At 38.2% G+C, this 17967-nt stretch overlaps 1 protein-coding gene across 2 annotated transcripts in view; it reads right to left on the bottom strand.

Moving 5' to 3' along the window:
* The window catches only part of LOC127427844 (calmodulin-binding transcription activator 1-like), a 474573-nt gene that overhangs the window by 16503 nt on the left and 440103 nt on the right, over nt 1-17967 (bottom strand). For both annotated transcript variants that reach the window (XM_051675672.1, XM_051675673.1), the window contains 7 exons: nt 17622-17748; nt 16180-16314; nt 1798-1973; nt 1490-1692; nt 1336-1414; nt 584-911; nt 41-462 (listed from right to left, as the gene is read on the bottom strand). In XM_051675672.1, coding sequence (XP_051531632.1) covers nt 41-462; nt 584-911; nt 1336-1414; nt 1490-1692; nt 1798-1973; nt 16180-16314; nt 17622-17748 — 1470 coding nt within the window. The remainder of the gene's footprint in view (nt 1-40; nt 463-583; nt 912-1335; nt 1415-1489; nt 1693-1797; nt 1974-16179; nt 16315-17621; nt 17749-17967) is intronic.

Genomic DNA, 17967 nt, shown 5'->3' with positions numbered 1-17967 from the left:
TAAAAGGACCTATATTGACAGTTTTTTTTTTGTGCCTCACCTGCAGGTCTCCAGTGTTCTCCAAATCCTCTTGGCTTGTCCGCAGATCAGAGATTGTCCCTGTGCTAGCCATTTCTCTTAATCTCAGCCTGTTTGCCAGCCTTTCCTTGCCAAGTCCACCAGTTGGCACCCTACGTCCTGCAGCCTGTCTCGAACTCCATCGGCCACCTCCACAAGAGGCCAGCTTTGTCTGAGAATGCTCCCCATCTCTTGGCTCTTTATCCACAGTACCTTCTCTAGGCTTGGAGGGACACGTTTTAGGCTTGTAGGCCTGTTCTTCCAGTCCGAGAGGGGCAGAACAGGGTTTGCTGAGCAGAGTTTGGTGGCTGTCAGGGTTGGGCTTGTGTTTCTTACTCAACGGGGCATCACCATGACTATCACTGCTATAAAAACTGGACGGTTCTGATCTGGGTCTTCTCAAGTCTGCAAAGGTACAAAATTAAACTCAAACTGACCTGTTTCAGACTTTTTAGTTTCAGCTTCTGAGTTACTTAAGTAGTTACTTAATGGGCAAATCTGTATAAAATGAAATATTTGAACTCACCTGAGCCAGAGATTGAAGCAGAACTGGTGATGCTGCTTTCTTTCAGTCCAACTGAAGCCGTTTCAGTTCCCCAAACATTCATCCAGCCCTCTGCGGTTGATGCCTCAGCAGATGGAGAGAAAGGCATGCTGGGAGTTGTAGTCAAAGCTCCTGACTGCTGCTCTTCCCTCTGAAGGCTTTCCAGATACTCAGCTAGCTTGGTGTGGCCACGGGACCGGGCGATAGCCAACGGTAAGCGACCCAAAGAATCGGGGATGGCCAAAGCTCGCCGATCCCATTTATACAGAACCACTGTCGCCTCCATGTGACCCAAAGCACAGGCCCACATCTAATGAAATGAACAATAAATAAATACATTTATTACTAATTAAATTTAATTTGAAGTTGGTTAAGGAAATTGAAAGTTGTCTCAACTAAGCTTGCACAGAATCCTCATGCCACGGTTTTAGGGCTCATTCACACCGAACACGTTTTTGCATCCGTGTGCACTCTTTTTCTATTGTTACTATGTAAACATGCTCTAGACATATGTTTTTGACAGTTGTGCAGCGTATCTCAGTTTTATTTTTCAGCGTCTTGCACAGGACTGCCATGTTTTTTACAATCAGTGCCAGGTTTAAAAAAAATGCCAACTTTTAAAAGCGCATCTCAAGTAACCTGTGTTCTGTTATATTTGTTGCGCCGTGCCTTTGCTGGGATAAAATAGTTTGCAGTGATTAAGGTATTGTGATCTATCTAGTCTAAACACTCACCAGTGGTGTGCAAGAGAAGTGATCAACATTTAGAGGATCCACCTCCAGTTCCAGGTCAATACTGTCTGCATGCTTGGTGCTGTGGAGACAAACAGAATTAAGTATATGTGGCATCTATGTGCATTTAGATCCAGTTTCCAATCAGCATACTCACCGCCACTTGATAAGTGTTTGGATAAGGGTGGTGTAACCCTGGGCGGCTGCCAGGTGGAGTAAAGTCATGCCCCGAAATGTCTTGGAATGAATTAGGTGCTTGGACTTGGCCCAGCAGGACCGGTTCATCATTTTCTCACAAACTACAACCACACGGCTCTCAAAGGAGCTGCCCGCCTGACCCTGGCTCTGACCTGGTGAAAACTAAATGAACAAATCAAACATGTAATGGAATCAGGTTAGAGTTGCACCAAGAATTTGATACTGAGTTCCATTAAATGATATCTCATTTTAGAGCTAGAATGATACCTGTGCCTGGTCGGAATTGCCTCTTCCTCCTTCTCCTCCTCCACTACCTCCGGTTCCTCCGCTTCCTCCGCTCTCCGACGTGCCTCCACCACCCTGTTGCTGTTGACCAGCCATCTCTGCCATTCTTCTCTCCATCTGCTCCAAACGTTCCAGGATGGACATTCTGAACTGGTTATCTTTACAGGAAACCAGGAGAACAAGTTAGGGGCCATTCACACCGAACATATTTTTGCATCCGTCTGCACTGTTCATTTTCAAAACATTTTCAGTGTCTCGATTAGTTTATAAAAACACTATTAAAAACGTGTGCCGAGATGCCTGCGTTCTGTCCTATTCATTGCACAGTATTTTGTTTTTTGTTTTGTGCATAAACTTGTTCCATTTTTTTCCATAGGGGAATTGATTTTTAAAGATAACTTAGAAACCTTTAAAGAAAGACCTAGCATGAGCTTCGAGATTGTTAATCGATGGTAAATGCTTCTGCTGAAGCCATCAGCAGGGCTGTTTCTGAGAATATGGAGGCCCAAAGCAAAATCCTGCTCCCTTTCCTCTTGGGCCAGAAGAGGGCACCCTATAACTGTCTAATTCATCACACAGGTCACATAAACTACAACACATAGAGACTGTAACACCTAGATATCATACAGAGATTGTGTCTGTTCCCTGAACTACCAAACACAAAATCCTCACTAAATCATTTAGAAAAAATTTGATTAAGGTCAAACTTGAAAAAAACAAACCAAAAAAAAAAAAAAACAACAACAAAAAAACAAACAAAACAAAAAAACAATTGAAGATAAATATCATATAAAGATAGGGCTACTAAACATTAGATCTCTTTCAATCAAACCACTAACTGTAAATTAAATTATTACAGATCATAGTTTGGATGTCCTCTGTTTGACTGAAACCTGGTTTAAACCGGATGAATATATTAGTTTAAATGAATCTACTCCCACAGGTTACTGTTATAAAAATGAGCCTCGTCTGAAGGGTCGAGGAGGAGGAGGTGTTGCAACAATTTACAGTGAAGTTTCTGGTGAGGACAGGATATAAGTTTAAGTCTTTTGAACTAATAATGCTTAATGTAATACTGTCAGATATAAATAAGAAATCTCTGTCATCTTTTGTCCTTGCTACAGTATATAGATCACCTGGGCCTTATTCTGATTTCCTTGGTGAATTTGCTAATTTTCTATCAGATCTAGTAGTTACTGTAGACAGAGATTTAATTGTTGGTGACTTCAACATTTACATAGATAATGAAAATTACACATTGGGATTAGCATTATCGATAATCTCAACTCACATGGAGTCAGACAAAATGTGACAGGACCAATTCATCGCCATAATCATATGCTAGATTTAATTCTATCATATGGAGTTGATGTTGATACTATAGAAATTCTACCGCAGAGCGATGACATCTCAGGTCATTACCTAGTCTCTTATATGCTGCGATCAGCTAATGTTACTCAATCTACACCACACTATCATTCAGGTAGAACAATTCTTTCAACCACTAAAGATAGCTTCACTAATAATCTTCCAGATCTATCTCATATACTCAGTAAGCCCCAAAGTCTAGAAGAACTTGATGAAATAACAGAAAATATAAATACAGTCTTCTCTAGCACTGCTTGATAGTGTCGCCCCCCTTCGATTAAAGAAAATTAGAGAAAAAAGCCCTGCACCATGGTACAATGATCACACTCATGCTCTCAAGAAAGCAGCTCGGAAAATGGAGCGCAAGTGGAAGAATAACTAAATTAGAGGTATTTTGCGGTGCATGGAAGGATATTGTCTGTAGCTTCAGACAGGCACTAAAAGCTGCCAGGTCAGCATATTTTAGCAAACTCATAGAAAATAACCACAACAATCCTAGGTGTTTATTCAGTACTGTGGCTAAATTGGTTAGGAATAAAGCCTCACCTGAACCAGATATTCTGTCGCAGCACAACAGTAACGACTTCATGAATTTCTTTACTCATAAAATTGAAATAATCAGAAATTAAATTGGAATTATGCAATCATCTGTCACAGTACTTCAGAAAACAGTGTCTCATAATTTTCCTCATGTGCAACTTCAATCCTTCGCTGTCATAGGTCATGAAGAGCTAACAAAACTTATCGAAACATCAAAAGCCACAACATGTATGTTAGATGCAATAATCCAATCCAATCCAATCCAACTAAACTCTTAAAAGAGGTATTCCCTGTAATCTCAGAACCTCTTCTTAATATTACTAACTCCTCGCTATCCTTAGGACATGTCCCAAGAAACTTTAAAATGGCAGTTATCAAACCGCTTATTAAGAAGCCACAACTTGATCCTGGAGAATTGGCTAATTACAGACCGATTTCAAATTTCCCGTTTATGTCGAAAATAATAGAAAAGGTTGTGTCCTCCCAATTATGTTAATTTCTACAGAGAAATAGTATATATGAACAATTTCAGTCAGGATTTATTGTCAAATCAAACAAAAGTGAAGTATGGAGTGCCACAGGGATCAGTTTTAGGGCCTCTGATTTTCTCCTCATATATGCTTTCCCTGGGAGATATTATCAGGAATCATGGAATAAGATTTAACTTTATATTTCTTCGAAACCCAACGAAATTTCACAGTTCTCCAAATTAGCAGTGTATCAATGAAATCAAAGATTGGATGGCCTGAAATTTCCCTCTACTCAACTCCGACAAAACAGAGGTACTAGTTCTTTGACCAAAAACCTCTAAAAATAAGCTGCTAAAATATAATTTAACTCTCGGTGGATGTACTTTTAAATCTTCTTCAACAGCGAAGAACTTAGGTGTTATATTTGATACAAATTTGTCATTTGAAAATCAAATCAATGTTTGTAGAACAGCATTCTTCCACCTAAGAAATATTGCTAAATTACGACACATGCTCTCTGTTGCTTATGCCGAAAAACTAATTCATGCCTTCATGACCTCAACACTAGATTATTGTAATGCATTACTGGGAGGATGTCCAGCAAGATCAATAAATAAACTTTAAATAAACTGGTTCAAAATGCAGCAGCCAGAGTGCTGACAAGAACCAAGAAATATGATCATATTAGCCCCATTTTATCGTCGTTACATTGGCTACCTGTTAAATTATTTATTAATTTAAAATTTTGTTAACTACATAAAAAGCTTTGAATGGTCTAGCGCCACAGTACTTAAGTGACCTTCTGACATGCTATATTTCATCACGTTCATTATGATCACAAAATTCTGGCATGTTAATTGTTCCTAGAATATCTAAATCCACAAAAAGAGGTAGATCCTTTTCCTATTTGGCTCCAAAACTATGGGGAGTCTCCCCAACACTGTTCGGGACACAGACACACTCACTGAGTTTAAGTCTAGATTAAAGACTCATCTATTTAGCCAGGCATACACCTAATTTATTCTTCACCACACAATTAGGCTGCTTTAGTTAGGTCTGCCGGAACCTGAAACATTGATCATGATCTATAACTCTGCAAAAAATGTAATGGCATCTACGCTAATATTATTCTATTTGTTTCCATGTCTCAACCTCGGGACTCCTATCCCAAGGTCAACAGAACCGGCCGGATCCAGCTCCATTCCTACTTGGTATCAGACTCCACTGCTATGTGTCTCCGAGTGATGATGACTAAATGCAGCCAGTGCCAGCCAGACATCACTTCAGTCTATTATGATGGACCTCAGAGGATGAACTGATGCCAATTCCAACCATAAGACATGGGATAAATCATATTCCACTGCCTGAACCTTGGACTTAGGATAGACCTCACCGAAATCACCAGCCGGTTGAACTATGAAGCACCTCACTGATCTCGGCCTGCATCACCTTGGTCTAATGATGGACTACACTCTTAAAATGGAATACATTTACTATACATAGACTATCAATAAATTGCCAACAAAAGCCTTCATCAGCCAACTAACAAAGGACAATTGCATCTATGTGAACTTCTGCAGTTAATCCAGGATGAACTTCAAAGACATTAGTCATTAATCTTACAGTTCTTACAAAATCTTTGTTTAAACACTGGCCCTTAACACTTACTTAGTTTAATAATTTTAAATCATGACTTGCACTGCACATAAAAAAGTAATATTGGCATTATATTCATGATGTTAGCCAGAGGGGAACTGGCCCCCACAGTGAGCCTGGTTTCTCCCAAGGTTATTTTTCTCCATTAACCAACATCTTATGGAGTTTTGTGTTCCTTGCCACATTTGCCTTTGGCTTGCTTACTGGGTTTCTAAATACAATTATTATTTAATTATTTATTTTTATACACATTTCATAATCATATTTCATCAAACTACACAATGATGACTCTAAGACTTTATAGATATTACGGTTTCATTTTCTGTTAATGCATAATTTTCTGTAAAGTTTCTTTGAAATGATGTGTGTTGTGAAAGGTGCTATACAAATAAAAATGACTTGGCTTGTCTAATTAAGCCATAACAGATGCCTCAGTCTTTCTCACAGCTTTTATACAAAAAACAACCTTGCTTTGCTGGGCCCCCTGGTGGCTCGGGGGCCCTAAGTGCCTGCTTATACCGCTTTTAGCTAGAAACGGACCTGGCTATCAGTCTGTGTTATTTCAACTCTGTTTTTTAATTCCCTAGGATCTCAAGAGGGAAAATCCACCAATTAGAGAATTGAGGCGAACAAACCGCGCCAAAAGAGCTCAGCCTCGACCGCCCTCTTGCATGCTGCAATCGAGTTGGTCTCACTACACTCACAAACATCTTAAAAATGTGTGTAAATCTGAATATTTTGCAATATACTTTTAAATATTTTGTTTCTATACTTATAATCAATAACTTAAAATTAATAGTTTAAAAAACATTTTCAAACAACAATGTCATTCCCAATGCGCCATGGGATTGTAGTTAATTCCCTTACGAAAGATGTTAAGTACACAGTCTTGAACCTTTGTCTTTTTGTCTGATTTTCGAATATTTCTCTGCTTCAAATCAAAGTCTGTAATATTGCGATTCACCTCAGAGCTGTTTGGTTTGGTTCATGGCATAGAACTCTTTTATGAAATCCCTATGAAAATAAATGAATGGGAAAAATACTTTCAAAACCAGGATGGCTGAAAAAGTGGACAGGCACTGTGGCGCTCTATACCTTAAATATATCTGTACATATCAAGTAGTGTCCTTGATATATAGCTTCTACATCCCATCCACTTCCACCATCCTTGCATATACCATACTGACACCAGTTCTGATGCACACAGGGTGAATGAAAGTAAATTTAATTCTATTGAACAGCTGTACAGTCATGCATCGGGTCTTGTGTTTTTCCACCTCAAATACCAACCCTTGCAGACAAAAAGAGCAGCTCTGAGTGAAGGCAACAGTGCAGCTTTGTTCAAACATTACTGCAGTGTTGGTGCAGTGCAGATGATGTCATTTCCACCTGCTCCTGGCTCTCTCTCATTTTTCCTCATTCCCTCCACTCAGAATGCGGCACACGTATGCTTCTATAGGCTGGGGGGAGGGGAGGAGGGGAGGCGGGACCAAATTGCTCTTCAACGGGGCTGTGACATAATCAACGCTCTACAACACCTCCAGCAGCCAAGAGACGACCAATCAGATGGCAGCAGACGAGCCAGGCAACAAGACGCTTGAGAGCATTGTGTCAAACCTCAAACTGTCGACGGGCAGCATTTCAAAAACAGACAGACCTAGTTGTGTGTTTATTAATGCGATGAAGGAGAATACACTCAGATTTTGCAATATTTTTGTTATCAGTATTTTTGTCTTACTTTTCAGTACAAATCTAAGCATCCTTAAAATGAGATATATCTACTTGACAAGCAAAATGGCATAAGATTTTAAGTCTTGTCTTAAGATTAATCCTAACAAAATTTGGTGAAATCAATGCTTAAAACAAGAAAAAACGATTTGCCAATGGGATAAAAAATATAAACTTGTTTTCATTTTAAATTTAGGTTTACTTAACACATTGGCAAATTGTTTTTTGTTGTTTTTATGTTTTGTTTTTTTAAAATTTTTTATTAGATTTCTCTGAAAACAAGACTTGATAATCTAATCTAATTTTGCTTGTAATGTAAATGTGCCTTGTGTTAAGAATATTTAGATATTTTAACTGGGAAACATGACAGTAAGAAAATACTAAGAAAGAAAATAATTGTTGCAGTGTGTTGCTGTTTAGAGTAAACCAAAGTACGTTTGCGTGCGGAGACCGTATTCAGAACATACACAGCAACTATATTCTAAAAAGGGTAAATTCAGGTAAACTGGGCCCCTTTTTCCCAATCGGTAGCCCAGTTTACCTGAATTCATCCCAAGTTCTTAAGACATGTCACAACAAACTAATGCATGCAAAATTCAAACCCCAGACACCAAACACCAAGTATGTATTTTTGCAGTATGCATTCTATGAAACCCTCATTATAAACTTTAAAAATGCTTTAGATACTTAAAAACACAAAATTCAATCAAAACCATATGCAAACCTTCTAAATGTGTGCATAAATCAGACTTGACTTACCAAGTACCCAACAACAACGATAACCTTCACTAACACTGACCAATGACGAGGCTCATGCACAAACTAGCCCATAAGTGTCTAAAAAAAGCCCAACTGTACTAAACAGCCTGTACCAATCTATATTACCTTTTTTCAAGAGATGTTACATCAGCTTTGGAAGCGCTCCCCTGGCCTTGATGAGCTCCTGGTCATTCAGACCTTTTTCATGCCTTGAGTGAGAGAACTAAACTCTCTATTCGCTGGATTGTTGGGTTTCTCATGGTAATATCCTAATGCAGAGCCCGAGCCCGAGTTTCATCAGAGTTGCATCATGCTATTCAGAGTGGGGGCTTCTGCGCAACAGGGCCTCAAAAATCACGCACTTGTTGAAGATCTACTGCAGTTTATGCTGCTTAAGAGTAGTAGTAAAGAAAGTACAGGCTTTACGGCTGCTGTACTCTTGAAGTCAACAGAAACTAAATGACAATTTGGCATAATACCTTCATTGGGTTAGGAACGCTAATTGCACAATCCAATATTTGCAACATCTGACTTCAGAGTGCTTGTTTACTCGTTTGTTCTTTATTTTTAGGGCTTATTTTTAGTGCCCAAGCTCTCCTAAGCACTTCCACAAGGATTTGTTTTAAATCTATAACAGACTGATATTCTATTTAGGCCCAAGGAAAAAGAGTATTTAGCCGATAACGCGCAATGATTTCGTCTTAAGAGGATTTAGTTCAGCATGGTCTCAAATCTGGGATAACAGCTCCTAATGCTGTGGACATTGGTAGATCTGGTAGATCACTGACCCGGGAACAGTTGCTTTTTGAAGGGAATTGGACAGAAGCGAGACAGCTATGATGATGGCATTATTTCTCTGTCAATCATAATCCTAGCACTGATTATATGTATTAACTCAACTCATATAACCCATAATATCACAAGTTTAAGTATTTCTAAATCAACTTCTTGTATCCAGCTGAGATTTGTAAGCAGACCAAAAGTACAGTGGCTTCTTTGAAAAAGCAGCCTGTTCTCATGACAATTACATGACCATGGCAGCACTTTTGCAAAACGAAATGGCTAGTGTTCTTTCACATTTAGCTGCAGTTTCCCAGGGAAATGTCCAGCGGGGGGCGCCAAAAGCGAGTGAAATGGTGTCTTAATCAGACGAGGTTTTTAAGGTGAATATGAGATGGAGGTTTTAATGAATAAAATGTCCCTCCCTAACTGAAAATTTTGACTTAATCCTAGCCAATAGTGTTTTAAAATCAAATGAGAGGGGAACAAAACAGACAGCCTTTCCCATTACCAACACCCAAACCTAATCGATAGTGTTCTAAAACAAAATGAGAAATGAAAAAAAGTACATTTTCTGAAGCAACCAGGTCACTTCATGTCGCTTCTATGACACTTTCAACTCAAGTGTCAGCTCGTGTGCTTGGCTGGGCATGAACCGTGGACTTCCGAGTCTTAAGTCAAGCACTCTATGAGGTGAGCTACTGCGGCAGCTAATCACATCAGAATAAGTGTGGGTCTACAAGCGTTAAAATTTATCATTTTTCAAATGACGCGTTATAGTAAATAACTATATCATAACATAGTAATAGTGCACAAAATAAGTGTTTATAAAGTCATTATCAGCCACTGTAGTGGCAGATTTGTGTTAAGTGAATAAAACGCACAGTTTTTGTAGAGCCTCTAGTGATAATTTCACCAGGAAACAGTGGCAAAACATAGAAGATGGCACGTAAAAGTGAATTTGCAAAAATATAGTTATAGAAACATACATTCTATGAGACTAGGTTCAAAAAAGGGCATTTACAATTCCTTAACTAACTCGAACAGTGAAACAAAGACTTCCAGTACCATAAAGACCTTCACTGCTGGAAACAAGTGCACTATTATTGTTTATTTGAATGCTTTTTATATGTTTTTTTTTTACTGCATTTAGGTATTTATGTGAAATAAATACGTACAAAAAAAAAAAAACAGCTAGCTTAGAGATCAGCATCCACTTTGAATGACCATTGCAAATCAACAAAGAAAACAAAACAGAACATAATAAAAAGTTGTGTACTCCTGATAGCAGACAAAACTTAGAGCGAGGGCAACACAACAATATTACTTTAGCTTCAGACTTGCTTAAACTACTCAATTTAGTTCAGACTGATAAAGAAATAAACGGGTAAAGAAATAACAGTTTAAAATCAATCGAGAGCAAAAACTCTGTGTGGGGGCTTCATTAGCAGACACAAGCCCTGCAATTCTTAGAATTCCACAGGAAATCTCATCAAGGCGGAATAGGGATATTTGAACTTTAGATTTAGGGTTTATAGTGACCTAGTTGCAAGTTTCCTTATATGGGCAGAAAACAGACAGGACAGACAGATGAGTAGATTATCAGAACAAGAGTTCAGAAGTGTCTCTATTTAGGTGGAAATACTCTTTAGACTTTAATAGCATTCTTTCTTTATTTAATGAACCAAGATAAGACAGCTAAAGATAAAGTTCAAAATAATAACAATAAAGACTAAATAGAGGGAAAAGACAAAAGCCATAAGTTGTCAACAGGTTGGTACAACATATTGGGTTTTGCCAACAAACCAACGATAAGTCTCATTATTAAACTGCACATTTCTAATGATTCTAGAAAAAGGGTCAACTTCATGGCACAGTAGATTCGCTCTCTCCCTTGAGCTGACCGCTTCTGTAAATAAGGGCAACAGTCTCTACTGCTCAGTGTCACTGTCGCTGTCCACCGCATGTGGTGCTGAAAACAGTTGCACTACCAACATGATCACATGGGAAGTCGGCATGCTGTTTCCGAAAGTTCTGGTACCCTTGGATCGGCAACAGTATGCCGACTCACTGACATGCTCCATCTCCCATCTGACATATTTGGAACAGCTCAAAAACAATTACTTTCCCCCATGGCACGACTGTTAGAGTGTTATGTCGGTTGCATGGGAAACCACAGTTCAATCCACATTCAAACAAGGAAGTAATCACATTTGTATGAACAATCATGAGCGTGATAAGGAGGTTGCATTTTTATACTTAACATTGCATTTTGGGTTTTGGTTGGGGGGTAGATTAAATAAAATAAGCATTTCTCTTCACTGTTTTACACACTGTTCAGCTGAAAACAATTCTTTTTACAACTGGCTTCTAGTGACCTCTCCTGGATATAAATGGATGTCACACTTGTTTATATGCTCTGAAACACTTACTGCTTTAGCCTCTGGAGGCAGTGTTTTTCAAATTCGTTCAACATATACCGATTTCAGCTAAAGAAAAATCGGCATACACTTGCCGAATTTTATGTGAGATCAGGCTGCCGCTGCCACTACACCTGACTGAGTTTTTATAAACAGCATCTTTACACAGGAGATCCGGACATCTCGGAGTTTACAAACTTGAAAGTTTATAACCTTTTACAACCTTAAAACTACCTAAATTTAAATGCATGAGTACTCTATGACTGATTTTAGGGGACTTGTTCCAAACTCTAACATAGGCAGGATCTTCCATTCTGCACCAGTGAGTCTATAATGAATATTTTCTGCACTACAACACATGTGTGTTGCTAAGATGCTTAAACGCTGGCATCAAAACAGGAGTTAATAATGAGAGTAAATAATGCTAAATATTTCCAGCAGCAAATAAAATGACACGTTGTTAAGAAACATCGCAAACGCGGGAAAGAATAGAGTATGACACATGACAAAGACACTGTGCGCAGAAGTACAACCAACATCTACACTTCTCATATTAAATCAACCCCAGAAAGCCCGTGCATGTGGATCAAGTTTATCTTAACACCAAACATCATGCATACTGACCCCAAAAAGCAAACGGTGGTGTCTGTCACTCACACATGTTCTTCATCCAGCGTCAAACTAACCGCAGGACCCGTTTGGCACCGGAGCCAACAACAATAGAACAAAGTGTAAGTGAGGAAAGTGTAGGGAGAGAGAGAGAGAGAGAGAGAGAGAGAGAGAGAGAGAGAGAGAGAGAGAGAGAGAGAGAGAGAGAGAGAGAGAGAGATAAAGCCCCCTCCTCTTCACCTCCTCATGTTCCCTCCCCATCCATGTTGCCGTTACTTTATCTCCTCTGCTCTCATACGGAGACGCTGGACTCCATCCGCCGCAGGTACCCGCTTTACGCACCGCTTTCCGCGTAGTCGTGCGCCACCGGTTGGCTTTCCAAACACTCGCAAGCATCGCACTTCTCCTTTTCCATTAGAAAACGGGAAATAGTTGATGAAAATGGAAAAAGAAATAAAATAATCCCGCTTCTGTCGCAGGCTATATGTTGATATCGCGAACACTTCACGCGCTCCAGCCAAGCGTCTCCAAACAGCGAGCGGTCTTGTCGTATTCGATTAATATTAAAAAGCGTTTTTATAGTTATTTACGATGGCATCTGGACCCAAAGTATTAAGCTTTTAATCTAAGACTGAAATCGTGCATTATGAGGCGAATCTAAAGTCATATGGTGGTTGGATGTGGATGTGCATTGTGCCGTGGAGCTTTTGGGAGTGGCAGCGCGCGAACACAATGGAGCCGCTGCGATCTCTGAAATAACCGATTGGAACAATGTGAAGGTCCGTTCACACGACGCGGGTGTTTTGCGACAAATCTGTGTCAACAGGAGGCAGATTTACCACCCTTGCCACTTTCAGTCCCGTGTCCTGTGCTACAGTACCTGCAATGCTGCAGATAAAGTGTTTTACTCCTCTCTGCATTATGACAAATCAGGGCAGGCTCTGTCGTTTCGTGCCACACACACAACGCGCTGGATGCGAGCAGGCGGCATGCTGGGAGACTAAATATTCTGGCACAGATGATTGAACGTCTAAAGTTCATATTCAAACAATCCACGTTTTTTTTATTTATTTATTTTTTATTAGATGAACGAGATTTCATCTCATAATTTCTAATCTATCTTTAGCTTTTCCCCTGTCCTTAGGGTTTATTTGACATCCAAGTCTATTTATATGATAGCTGTAACTGTAGTATATTTTACAACAGGATATGGCCCTCTCAGGTACAGCATATTTGGAGTATCCTTAAATGATTCCTTGAATTTCACCAAGCTTATCAAGAACATGTCCGGTTCATGTTTAAAAAAAGGACTTAAGATAAGAAATTTGATTTTGCATAAATAAAATGGTGCATATTTTTAGGATCATTAAGAGTTTTGGGTTTTGACATTATTTTCATGACATTTATGCACATTTTAATGCAAAACAAATTGTGATTTCATAATTGTAATATGGAAAAATTATATACCGTTTAACTTAAATTAAAAAAGTATTTTGACATCATAACTCAAAAAACAATTGGATGATTTATGCATTTTAATTTCATAACAAAATGCCATCAAATTTGAGTAATCTTTAATAAAGTAAAATAAATAAAATAAACAACATATTTGAAGTTTTATTAATTTAATTTTGATGGAATTTTGTTATGAAATTGAAATACGTAATTCTTAAAAAATAGGCAAAATATTTTTTTTTGAGTAGTTGTTGAATTTAATTTCTGCTTATGTGAACAGACTGATTTAATTATTGTAATAATAATAATCATTAGTCATTATTGGGAACAAACAGCAAACAAACTCAAAACAGCCAGGAGTATTATGGTAATGAGAATGAGAATTACTGTTGATTTTGAGGTATACATAAAAGTGCAGTTGTTGTTTGCCTTACACACTAATAATGAAAAAAATTAAAACAAAATAAAACATTGTTGGAGTACAAAAAAAGAAAATTGAAAGCAGGCTTTTTATTACCAAGTAATTAGTCATTTTTCCAGCCTTTTAAACGTTCTTTGATCCAAATGTAACCTTTACACAGCTCCTCAAATCTTCACTGAGCCTCGAATCCTAGATTGTACAGGAATCATAAATAATCACAAGATACACAGTAAAACAAATGTGATAGTCTATGTTCTCTTAGAAATGAAAGATAATTCTGGGTCCATTGCCTTTTGAGAAATGACCAACATAGTCACATAGAATGAACATTACTAAAACTACATTTTTGCAAACTGACTTTTACATGCCGCGTTCTACGTTTCACAGCAGTTTCCTGGTGAAATGAACACTAGAGGCGCTACAACAACTGTGCGTTTTATTCACTTTCACACATATCACGACTGCAGTGGCTGATAAACACTTATTTTTTGCTCTATTACACACACACTGCTATGTTATGATATCGAAACACTTTTACAAACACTGAAAAAGTTTTTAAACCTTGTATTACATTTTAACGCTTGTATTACAGTCCCACCTACATTTACACACGTAATCCAGTGTGGTAAGCTTGTGCGGTAGCTCACCTGATAGAGTGTTAGACGTTGGACTCGAAGGCTGCGGTTTGAGCCCAGCTAAACAGGCAAGTTCACAAGTGAGACAAAAATTTTATTTAAGCGACACAAAATGACATGGTTGCTCCAGAAAATTTGTTTTTCATGTCGCATTTGCCTTTAGGACAGTATCGGTTTAGGTTTATGTGTTGGTTAAGGGTAGGTGCCTCGAGACACCTGTGTTCTGTTCTATTTGTTGGGCTGCGTCTAGTTTTTTTAGGGCAAGGACTCTCTAGGATTCTCTTTCTTCAATCCTTTTTTTTATATTCAAAATTAAATATATTGTACAGTAATAATATAACATTTTAAAGGAGATTTAGTCATTTAATTGGCTATTTTTATTTTTTTATTTTTATATCATAATGGGTATCGGCCTGCTAGTGGCCCACAGGCCCAATGGGAAAAAAGTCCAGACTCTCCCAATGGCCCATCTGACCCTGGGTGACACTAGAGCAAGGGTCTTCAACAGGGGATCTGCCAGTTACTGTTTAATCTGAAACAAATTTTTATAGAAAAAATGGATATATGCGTTAAACAAAAACATTTCAATTAAAACCTAATGTTTCATTGTTCTTCCCACATTAAAATGTAGTTAAATTACAATTAGGGATGCTAAAAGTGCTGGTACTTCTGTACCGTGTCGATACTAAAACCAAAAAGAAGTCAACAGTACCAGCAGTAACGAGTAATGACACAGTTCACTGACAGACAGCTGGTTTTAATGCTCACATGCTTATTTGTGGGCATGATCTGTTACCCATTTGCCACAGAAATGGTGCTGATTCTCACGCCAGAGCTGTCAATGCACTAACCCCACCCTGAAAACGTGTTAACAGTGCAGCTGTGCGCATAAATTGTCAAATGGGGTCCATGGTCAAAATGCCCTTCATCCAAGAGATTAATGCAAACAGGTGGGAAAGAGCAAAAAGAATCTAGAGTGTTCAAATCACAATTGTCATGCAATTAGTATCCAATAAGTTGCTGTGAATGAAAACACATCATCTAAATGAGGAGTACAGTTATAAACTGTCTAAACCAGCTGACATAATCAGCATTCATCCTTGTAGACATGAAGGTATTGCAGAAGCATCAGGCCAAGATCTGTCAACCCAGTCTGACTCGTTACATATTCAGGAATTGCTAATACAAACCTCGGGCCAAAAGACCAAATCAGAGTCTCTTTGAGTTGTTTTTTTCCCCTCAAATTTCCATTCCTTTTAGACTAGACAAACACTACCTGTGCATTTTGTTCAAAATACATGCAAAACCAATGGTTAAGTAACAACTAAATCTTCATTTATGCACCTGCCAGTCATTTAAACTTTTAAAAACAATGCTTGAAGTTTGTCTGCTGGCAGCCATCCAACGACATTCGAGCCAAACATAAAATCATTGATTGACGATCCGCAAATGAAACTCAGCACTAAAAAATTAATGAAATGCAAAATCTAGAAAAATACAAAATAGAAATCTCTGAGATGTACCGTCCAGAGAGAGCCAGTCGTGTTGAGAGGAGGGCAGAGCAGGGAGGGCTCGAGCTTTATACTCAAACACCACAGAGTTGGAGATGATTTGACTGCTGGCTGCCACCTGCAGAGTCACCAGGCCTGTGTCATGAGCTTTAAAATAAAATGACAAATGGGTTAGAAATTTTATTCTTTTAATGTACAGCCTCTTTTTCAGACACATGGCCTGTTAAAGTTCATATTGATGAACTGAACTGTTTATAAATGGCACGTTATAGTTGAGTGAGTTGTATACATCATAATCAAGTTTTGAAAATGAGTTTTGGCACAGATTATTTTTGGTTTTGTTTATATATTTGGTTATGTAACAATGGAATATTAATGAGTGACAGCTCTTAAACACTAAACTGTGTATGTATTGGGTGTAATATTAAAGGGATAGTTCACCCAAAAAAGAAAATTCTCCCATCATTTACTCACCCTCATGCCATCCCAGATGGGTATGACTTTTTTTCTTCTGCAGAACACAAACAAAGATTTTTAGAAGAATATATCAGCTCTGTAGGTCCATACAATGCAAGTGACTGAGTGCCAATTTTCTTAAGCTAAAAAACCCCACATAAAATCATCATAAAAGTAATCCACAAGACTCCAGTGGTTAAATCCATATCTTCAGAAGCGATATGATAGGAGTGGGTGAGAAAGAGATCAATATTTAAGTCCTTTTTTACATAAATTCTCCTCCCTGCCCAGTAGGTGGTGATATGCACGAAGAATGTGAATTGCCAAAAACACAAGAAGAAGAATGTAAAAGTAAAAGTTGAGAGTGATAGTAAAAAAGGACTTAAATATTGAACTGTTTTTCACCCACACCTATCATATCACGTCAGAAGACATGGATTAAAACACTGGAGTCTTATGGATTACTTTTATGCTGTGTTTATGAGCATTTTAGAACTTCACAATTTTGCACCCAGTCACTTGCATTGTATGGACCAACAGAGCTGAGAAATTCTTCTAAAAATCTTCATTTGTGTTCTGCAGAAGAAAGAAAGTTGTACACATCTGGGATGGCATGAGGGTGAGAAAATTACGAGAGAATTTTCATTTTTGGGTGAACTATCCCTTTAAGCTATGTAAAAGGCATGAATGATTTACATACAGTATCTCAGTGGTGCCCAGAGGAAGATAGCAAAAAAATCACATATTTTGTGGACATAATATTATCTGTTTGTTTTAAACAAATTAGGTGTAGTCATTAGGCTTCTTGTCATGAATCAGATTTGCTTTGGGATGATTTGGCATTCTTTTTGACTTCAGAAACTGACTTTCACTTTATTTGCACAAGATGTTTTGAGGATACAGAAACACACTGCATCAGCCTTTCTCACAGCACACAAAATCCCTTTAAATGACTGTATGTTATAAATATTCAATTTGTGTGGTGACTGATGAAATACCTGGACAGTAACAGCGTAGCACCCCAGGCTGGATGAGAGAGGCTGGAACTGTTATCTGATCAAACAGGCAGGTGTATTCACTGCTGGCCTCCTGCCATGGACCGGTGATCAGCACCTTCACTCCACCCTGGGACACAAAACATTTCTTTCTTTTACATTTAAAAAAAAAAAAAAGAAATAGTTAACCCAAAAATGATTTTTCTCATTTACTTATACTGTCTCAAACTCATATGACTTTCTTTCTTCCGCGGAACACAAATGAAGATATTTTAATGGAGGTATGATGTCTGTTTGTCCATACAATGCAAGTGAATGGTGACCAAATTTTCAAGCCCAAAAAAGGACA

Source organism: Myxocyprinus asiaticus, chromosome 37, assembly GCF_019703515.2.
Source record: "Myxocyprinus asiaticus isolate MX2 ecotype Aquarium Trade chromosome 37, UBuf_Myxa_2, whole genome shotgun sequence".
NCBI classification, from domain to species: domain Eukaryota; kingdom Metazoa; phylum Chordata; class Actinopteri; order Cypriniformes; family Catostomidae; genus Myxocyprinus; species Myxocyprinus asiaticus.
Note: the sequence above shows the minus strand (reverse complement) of the source record. Positions and strands in the feature narration are given on the sequence as shown.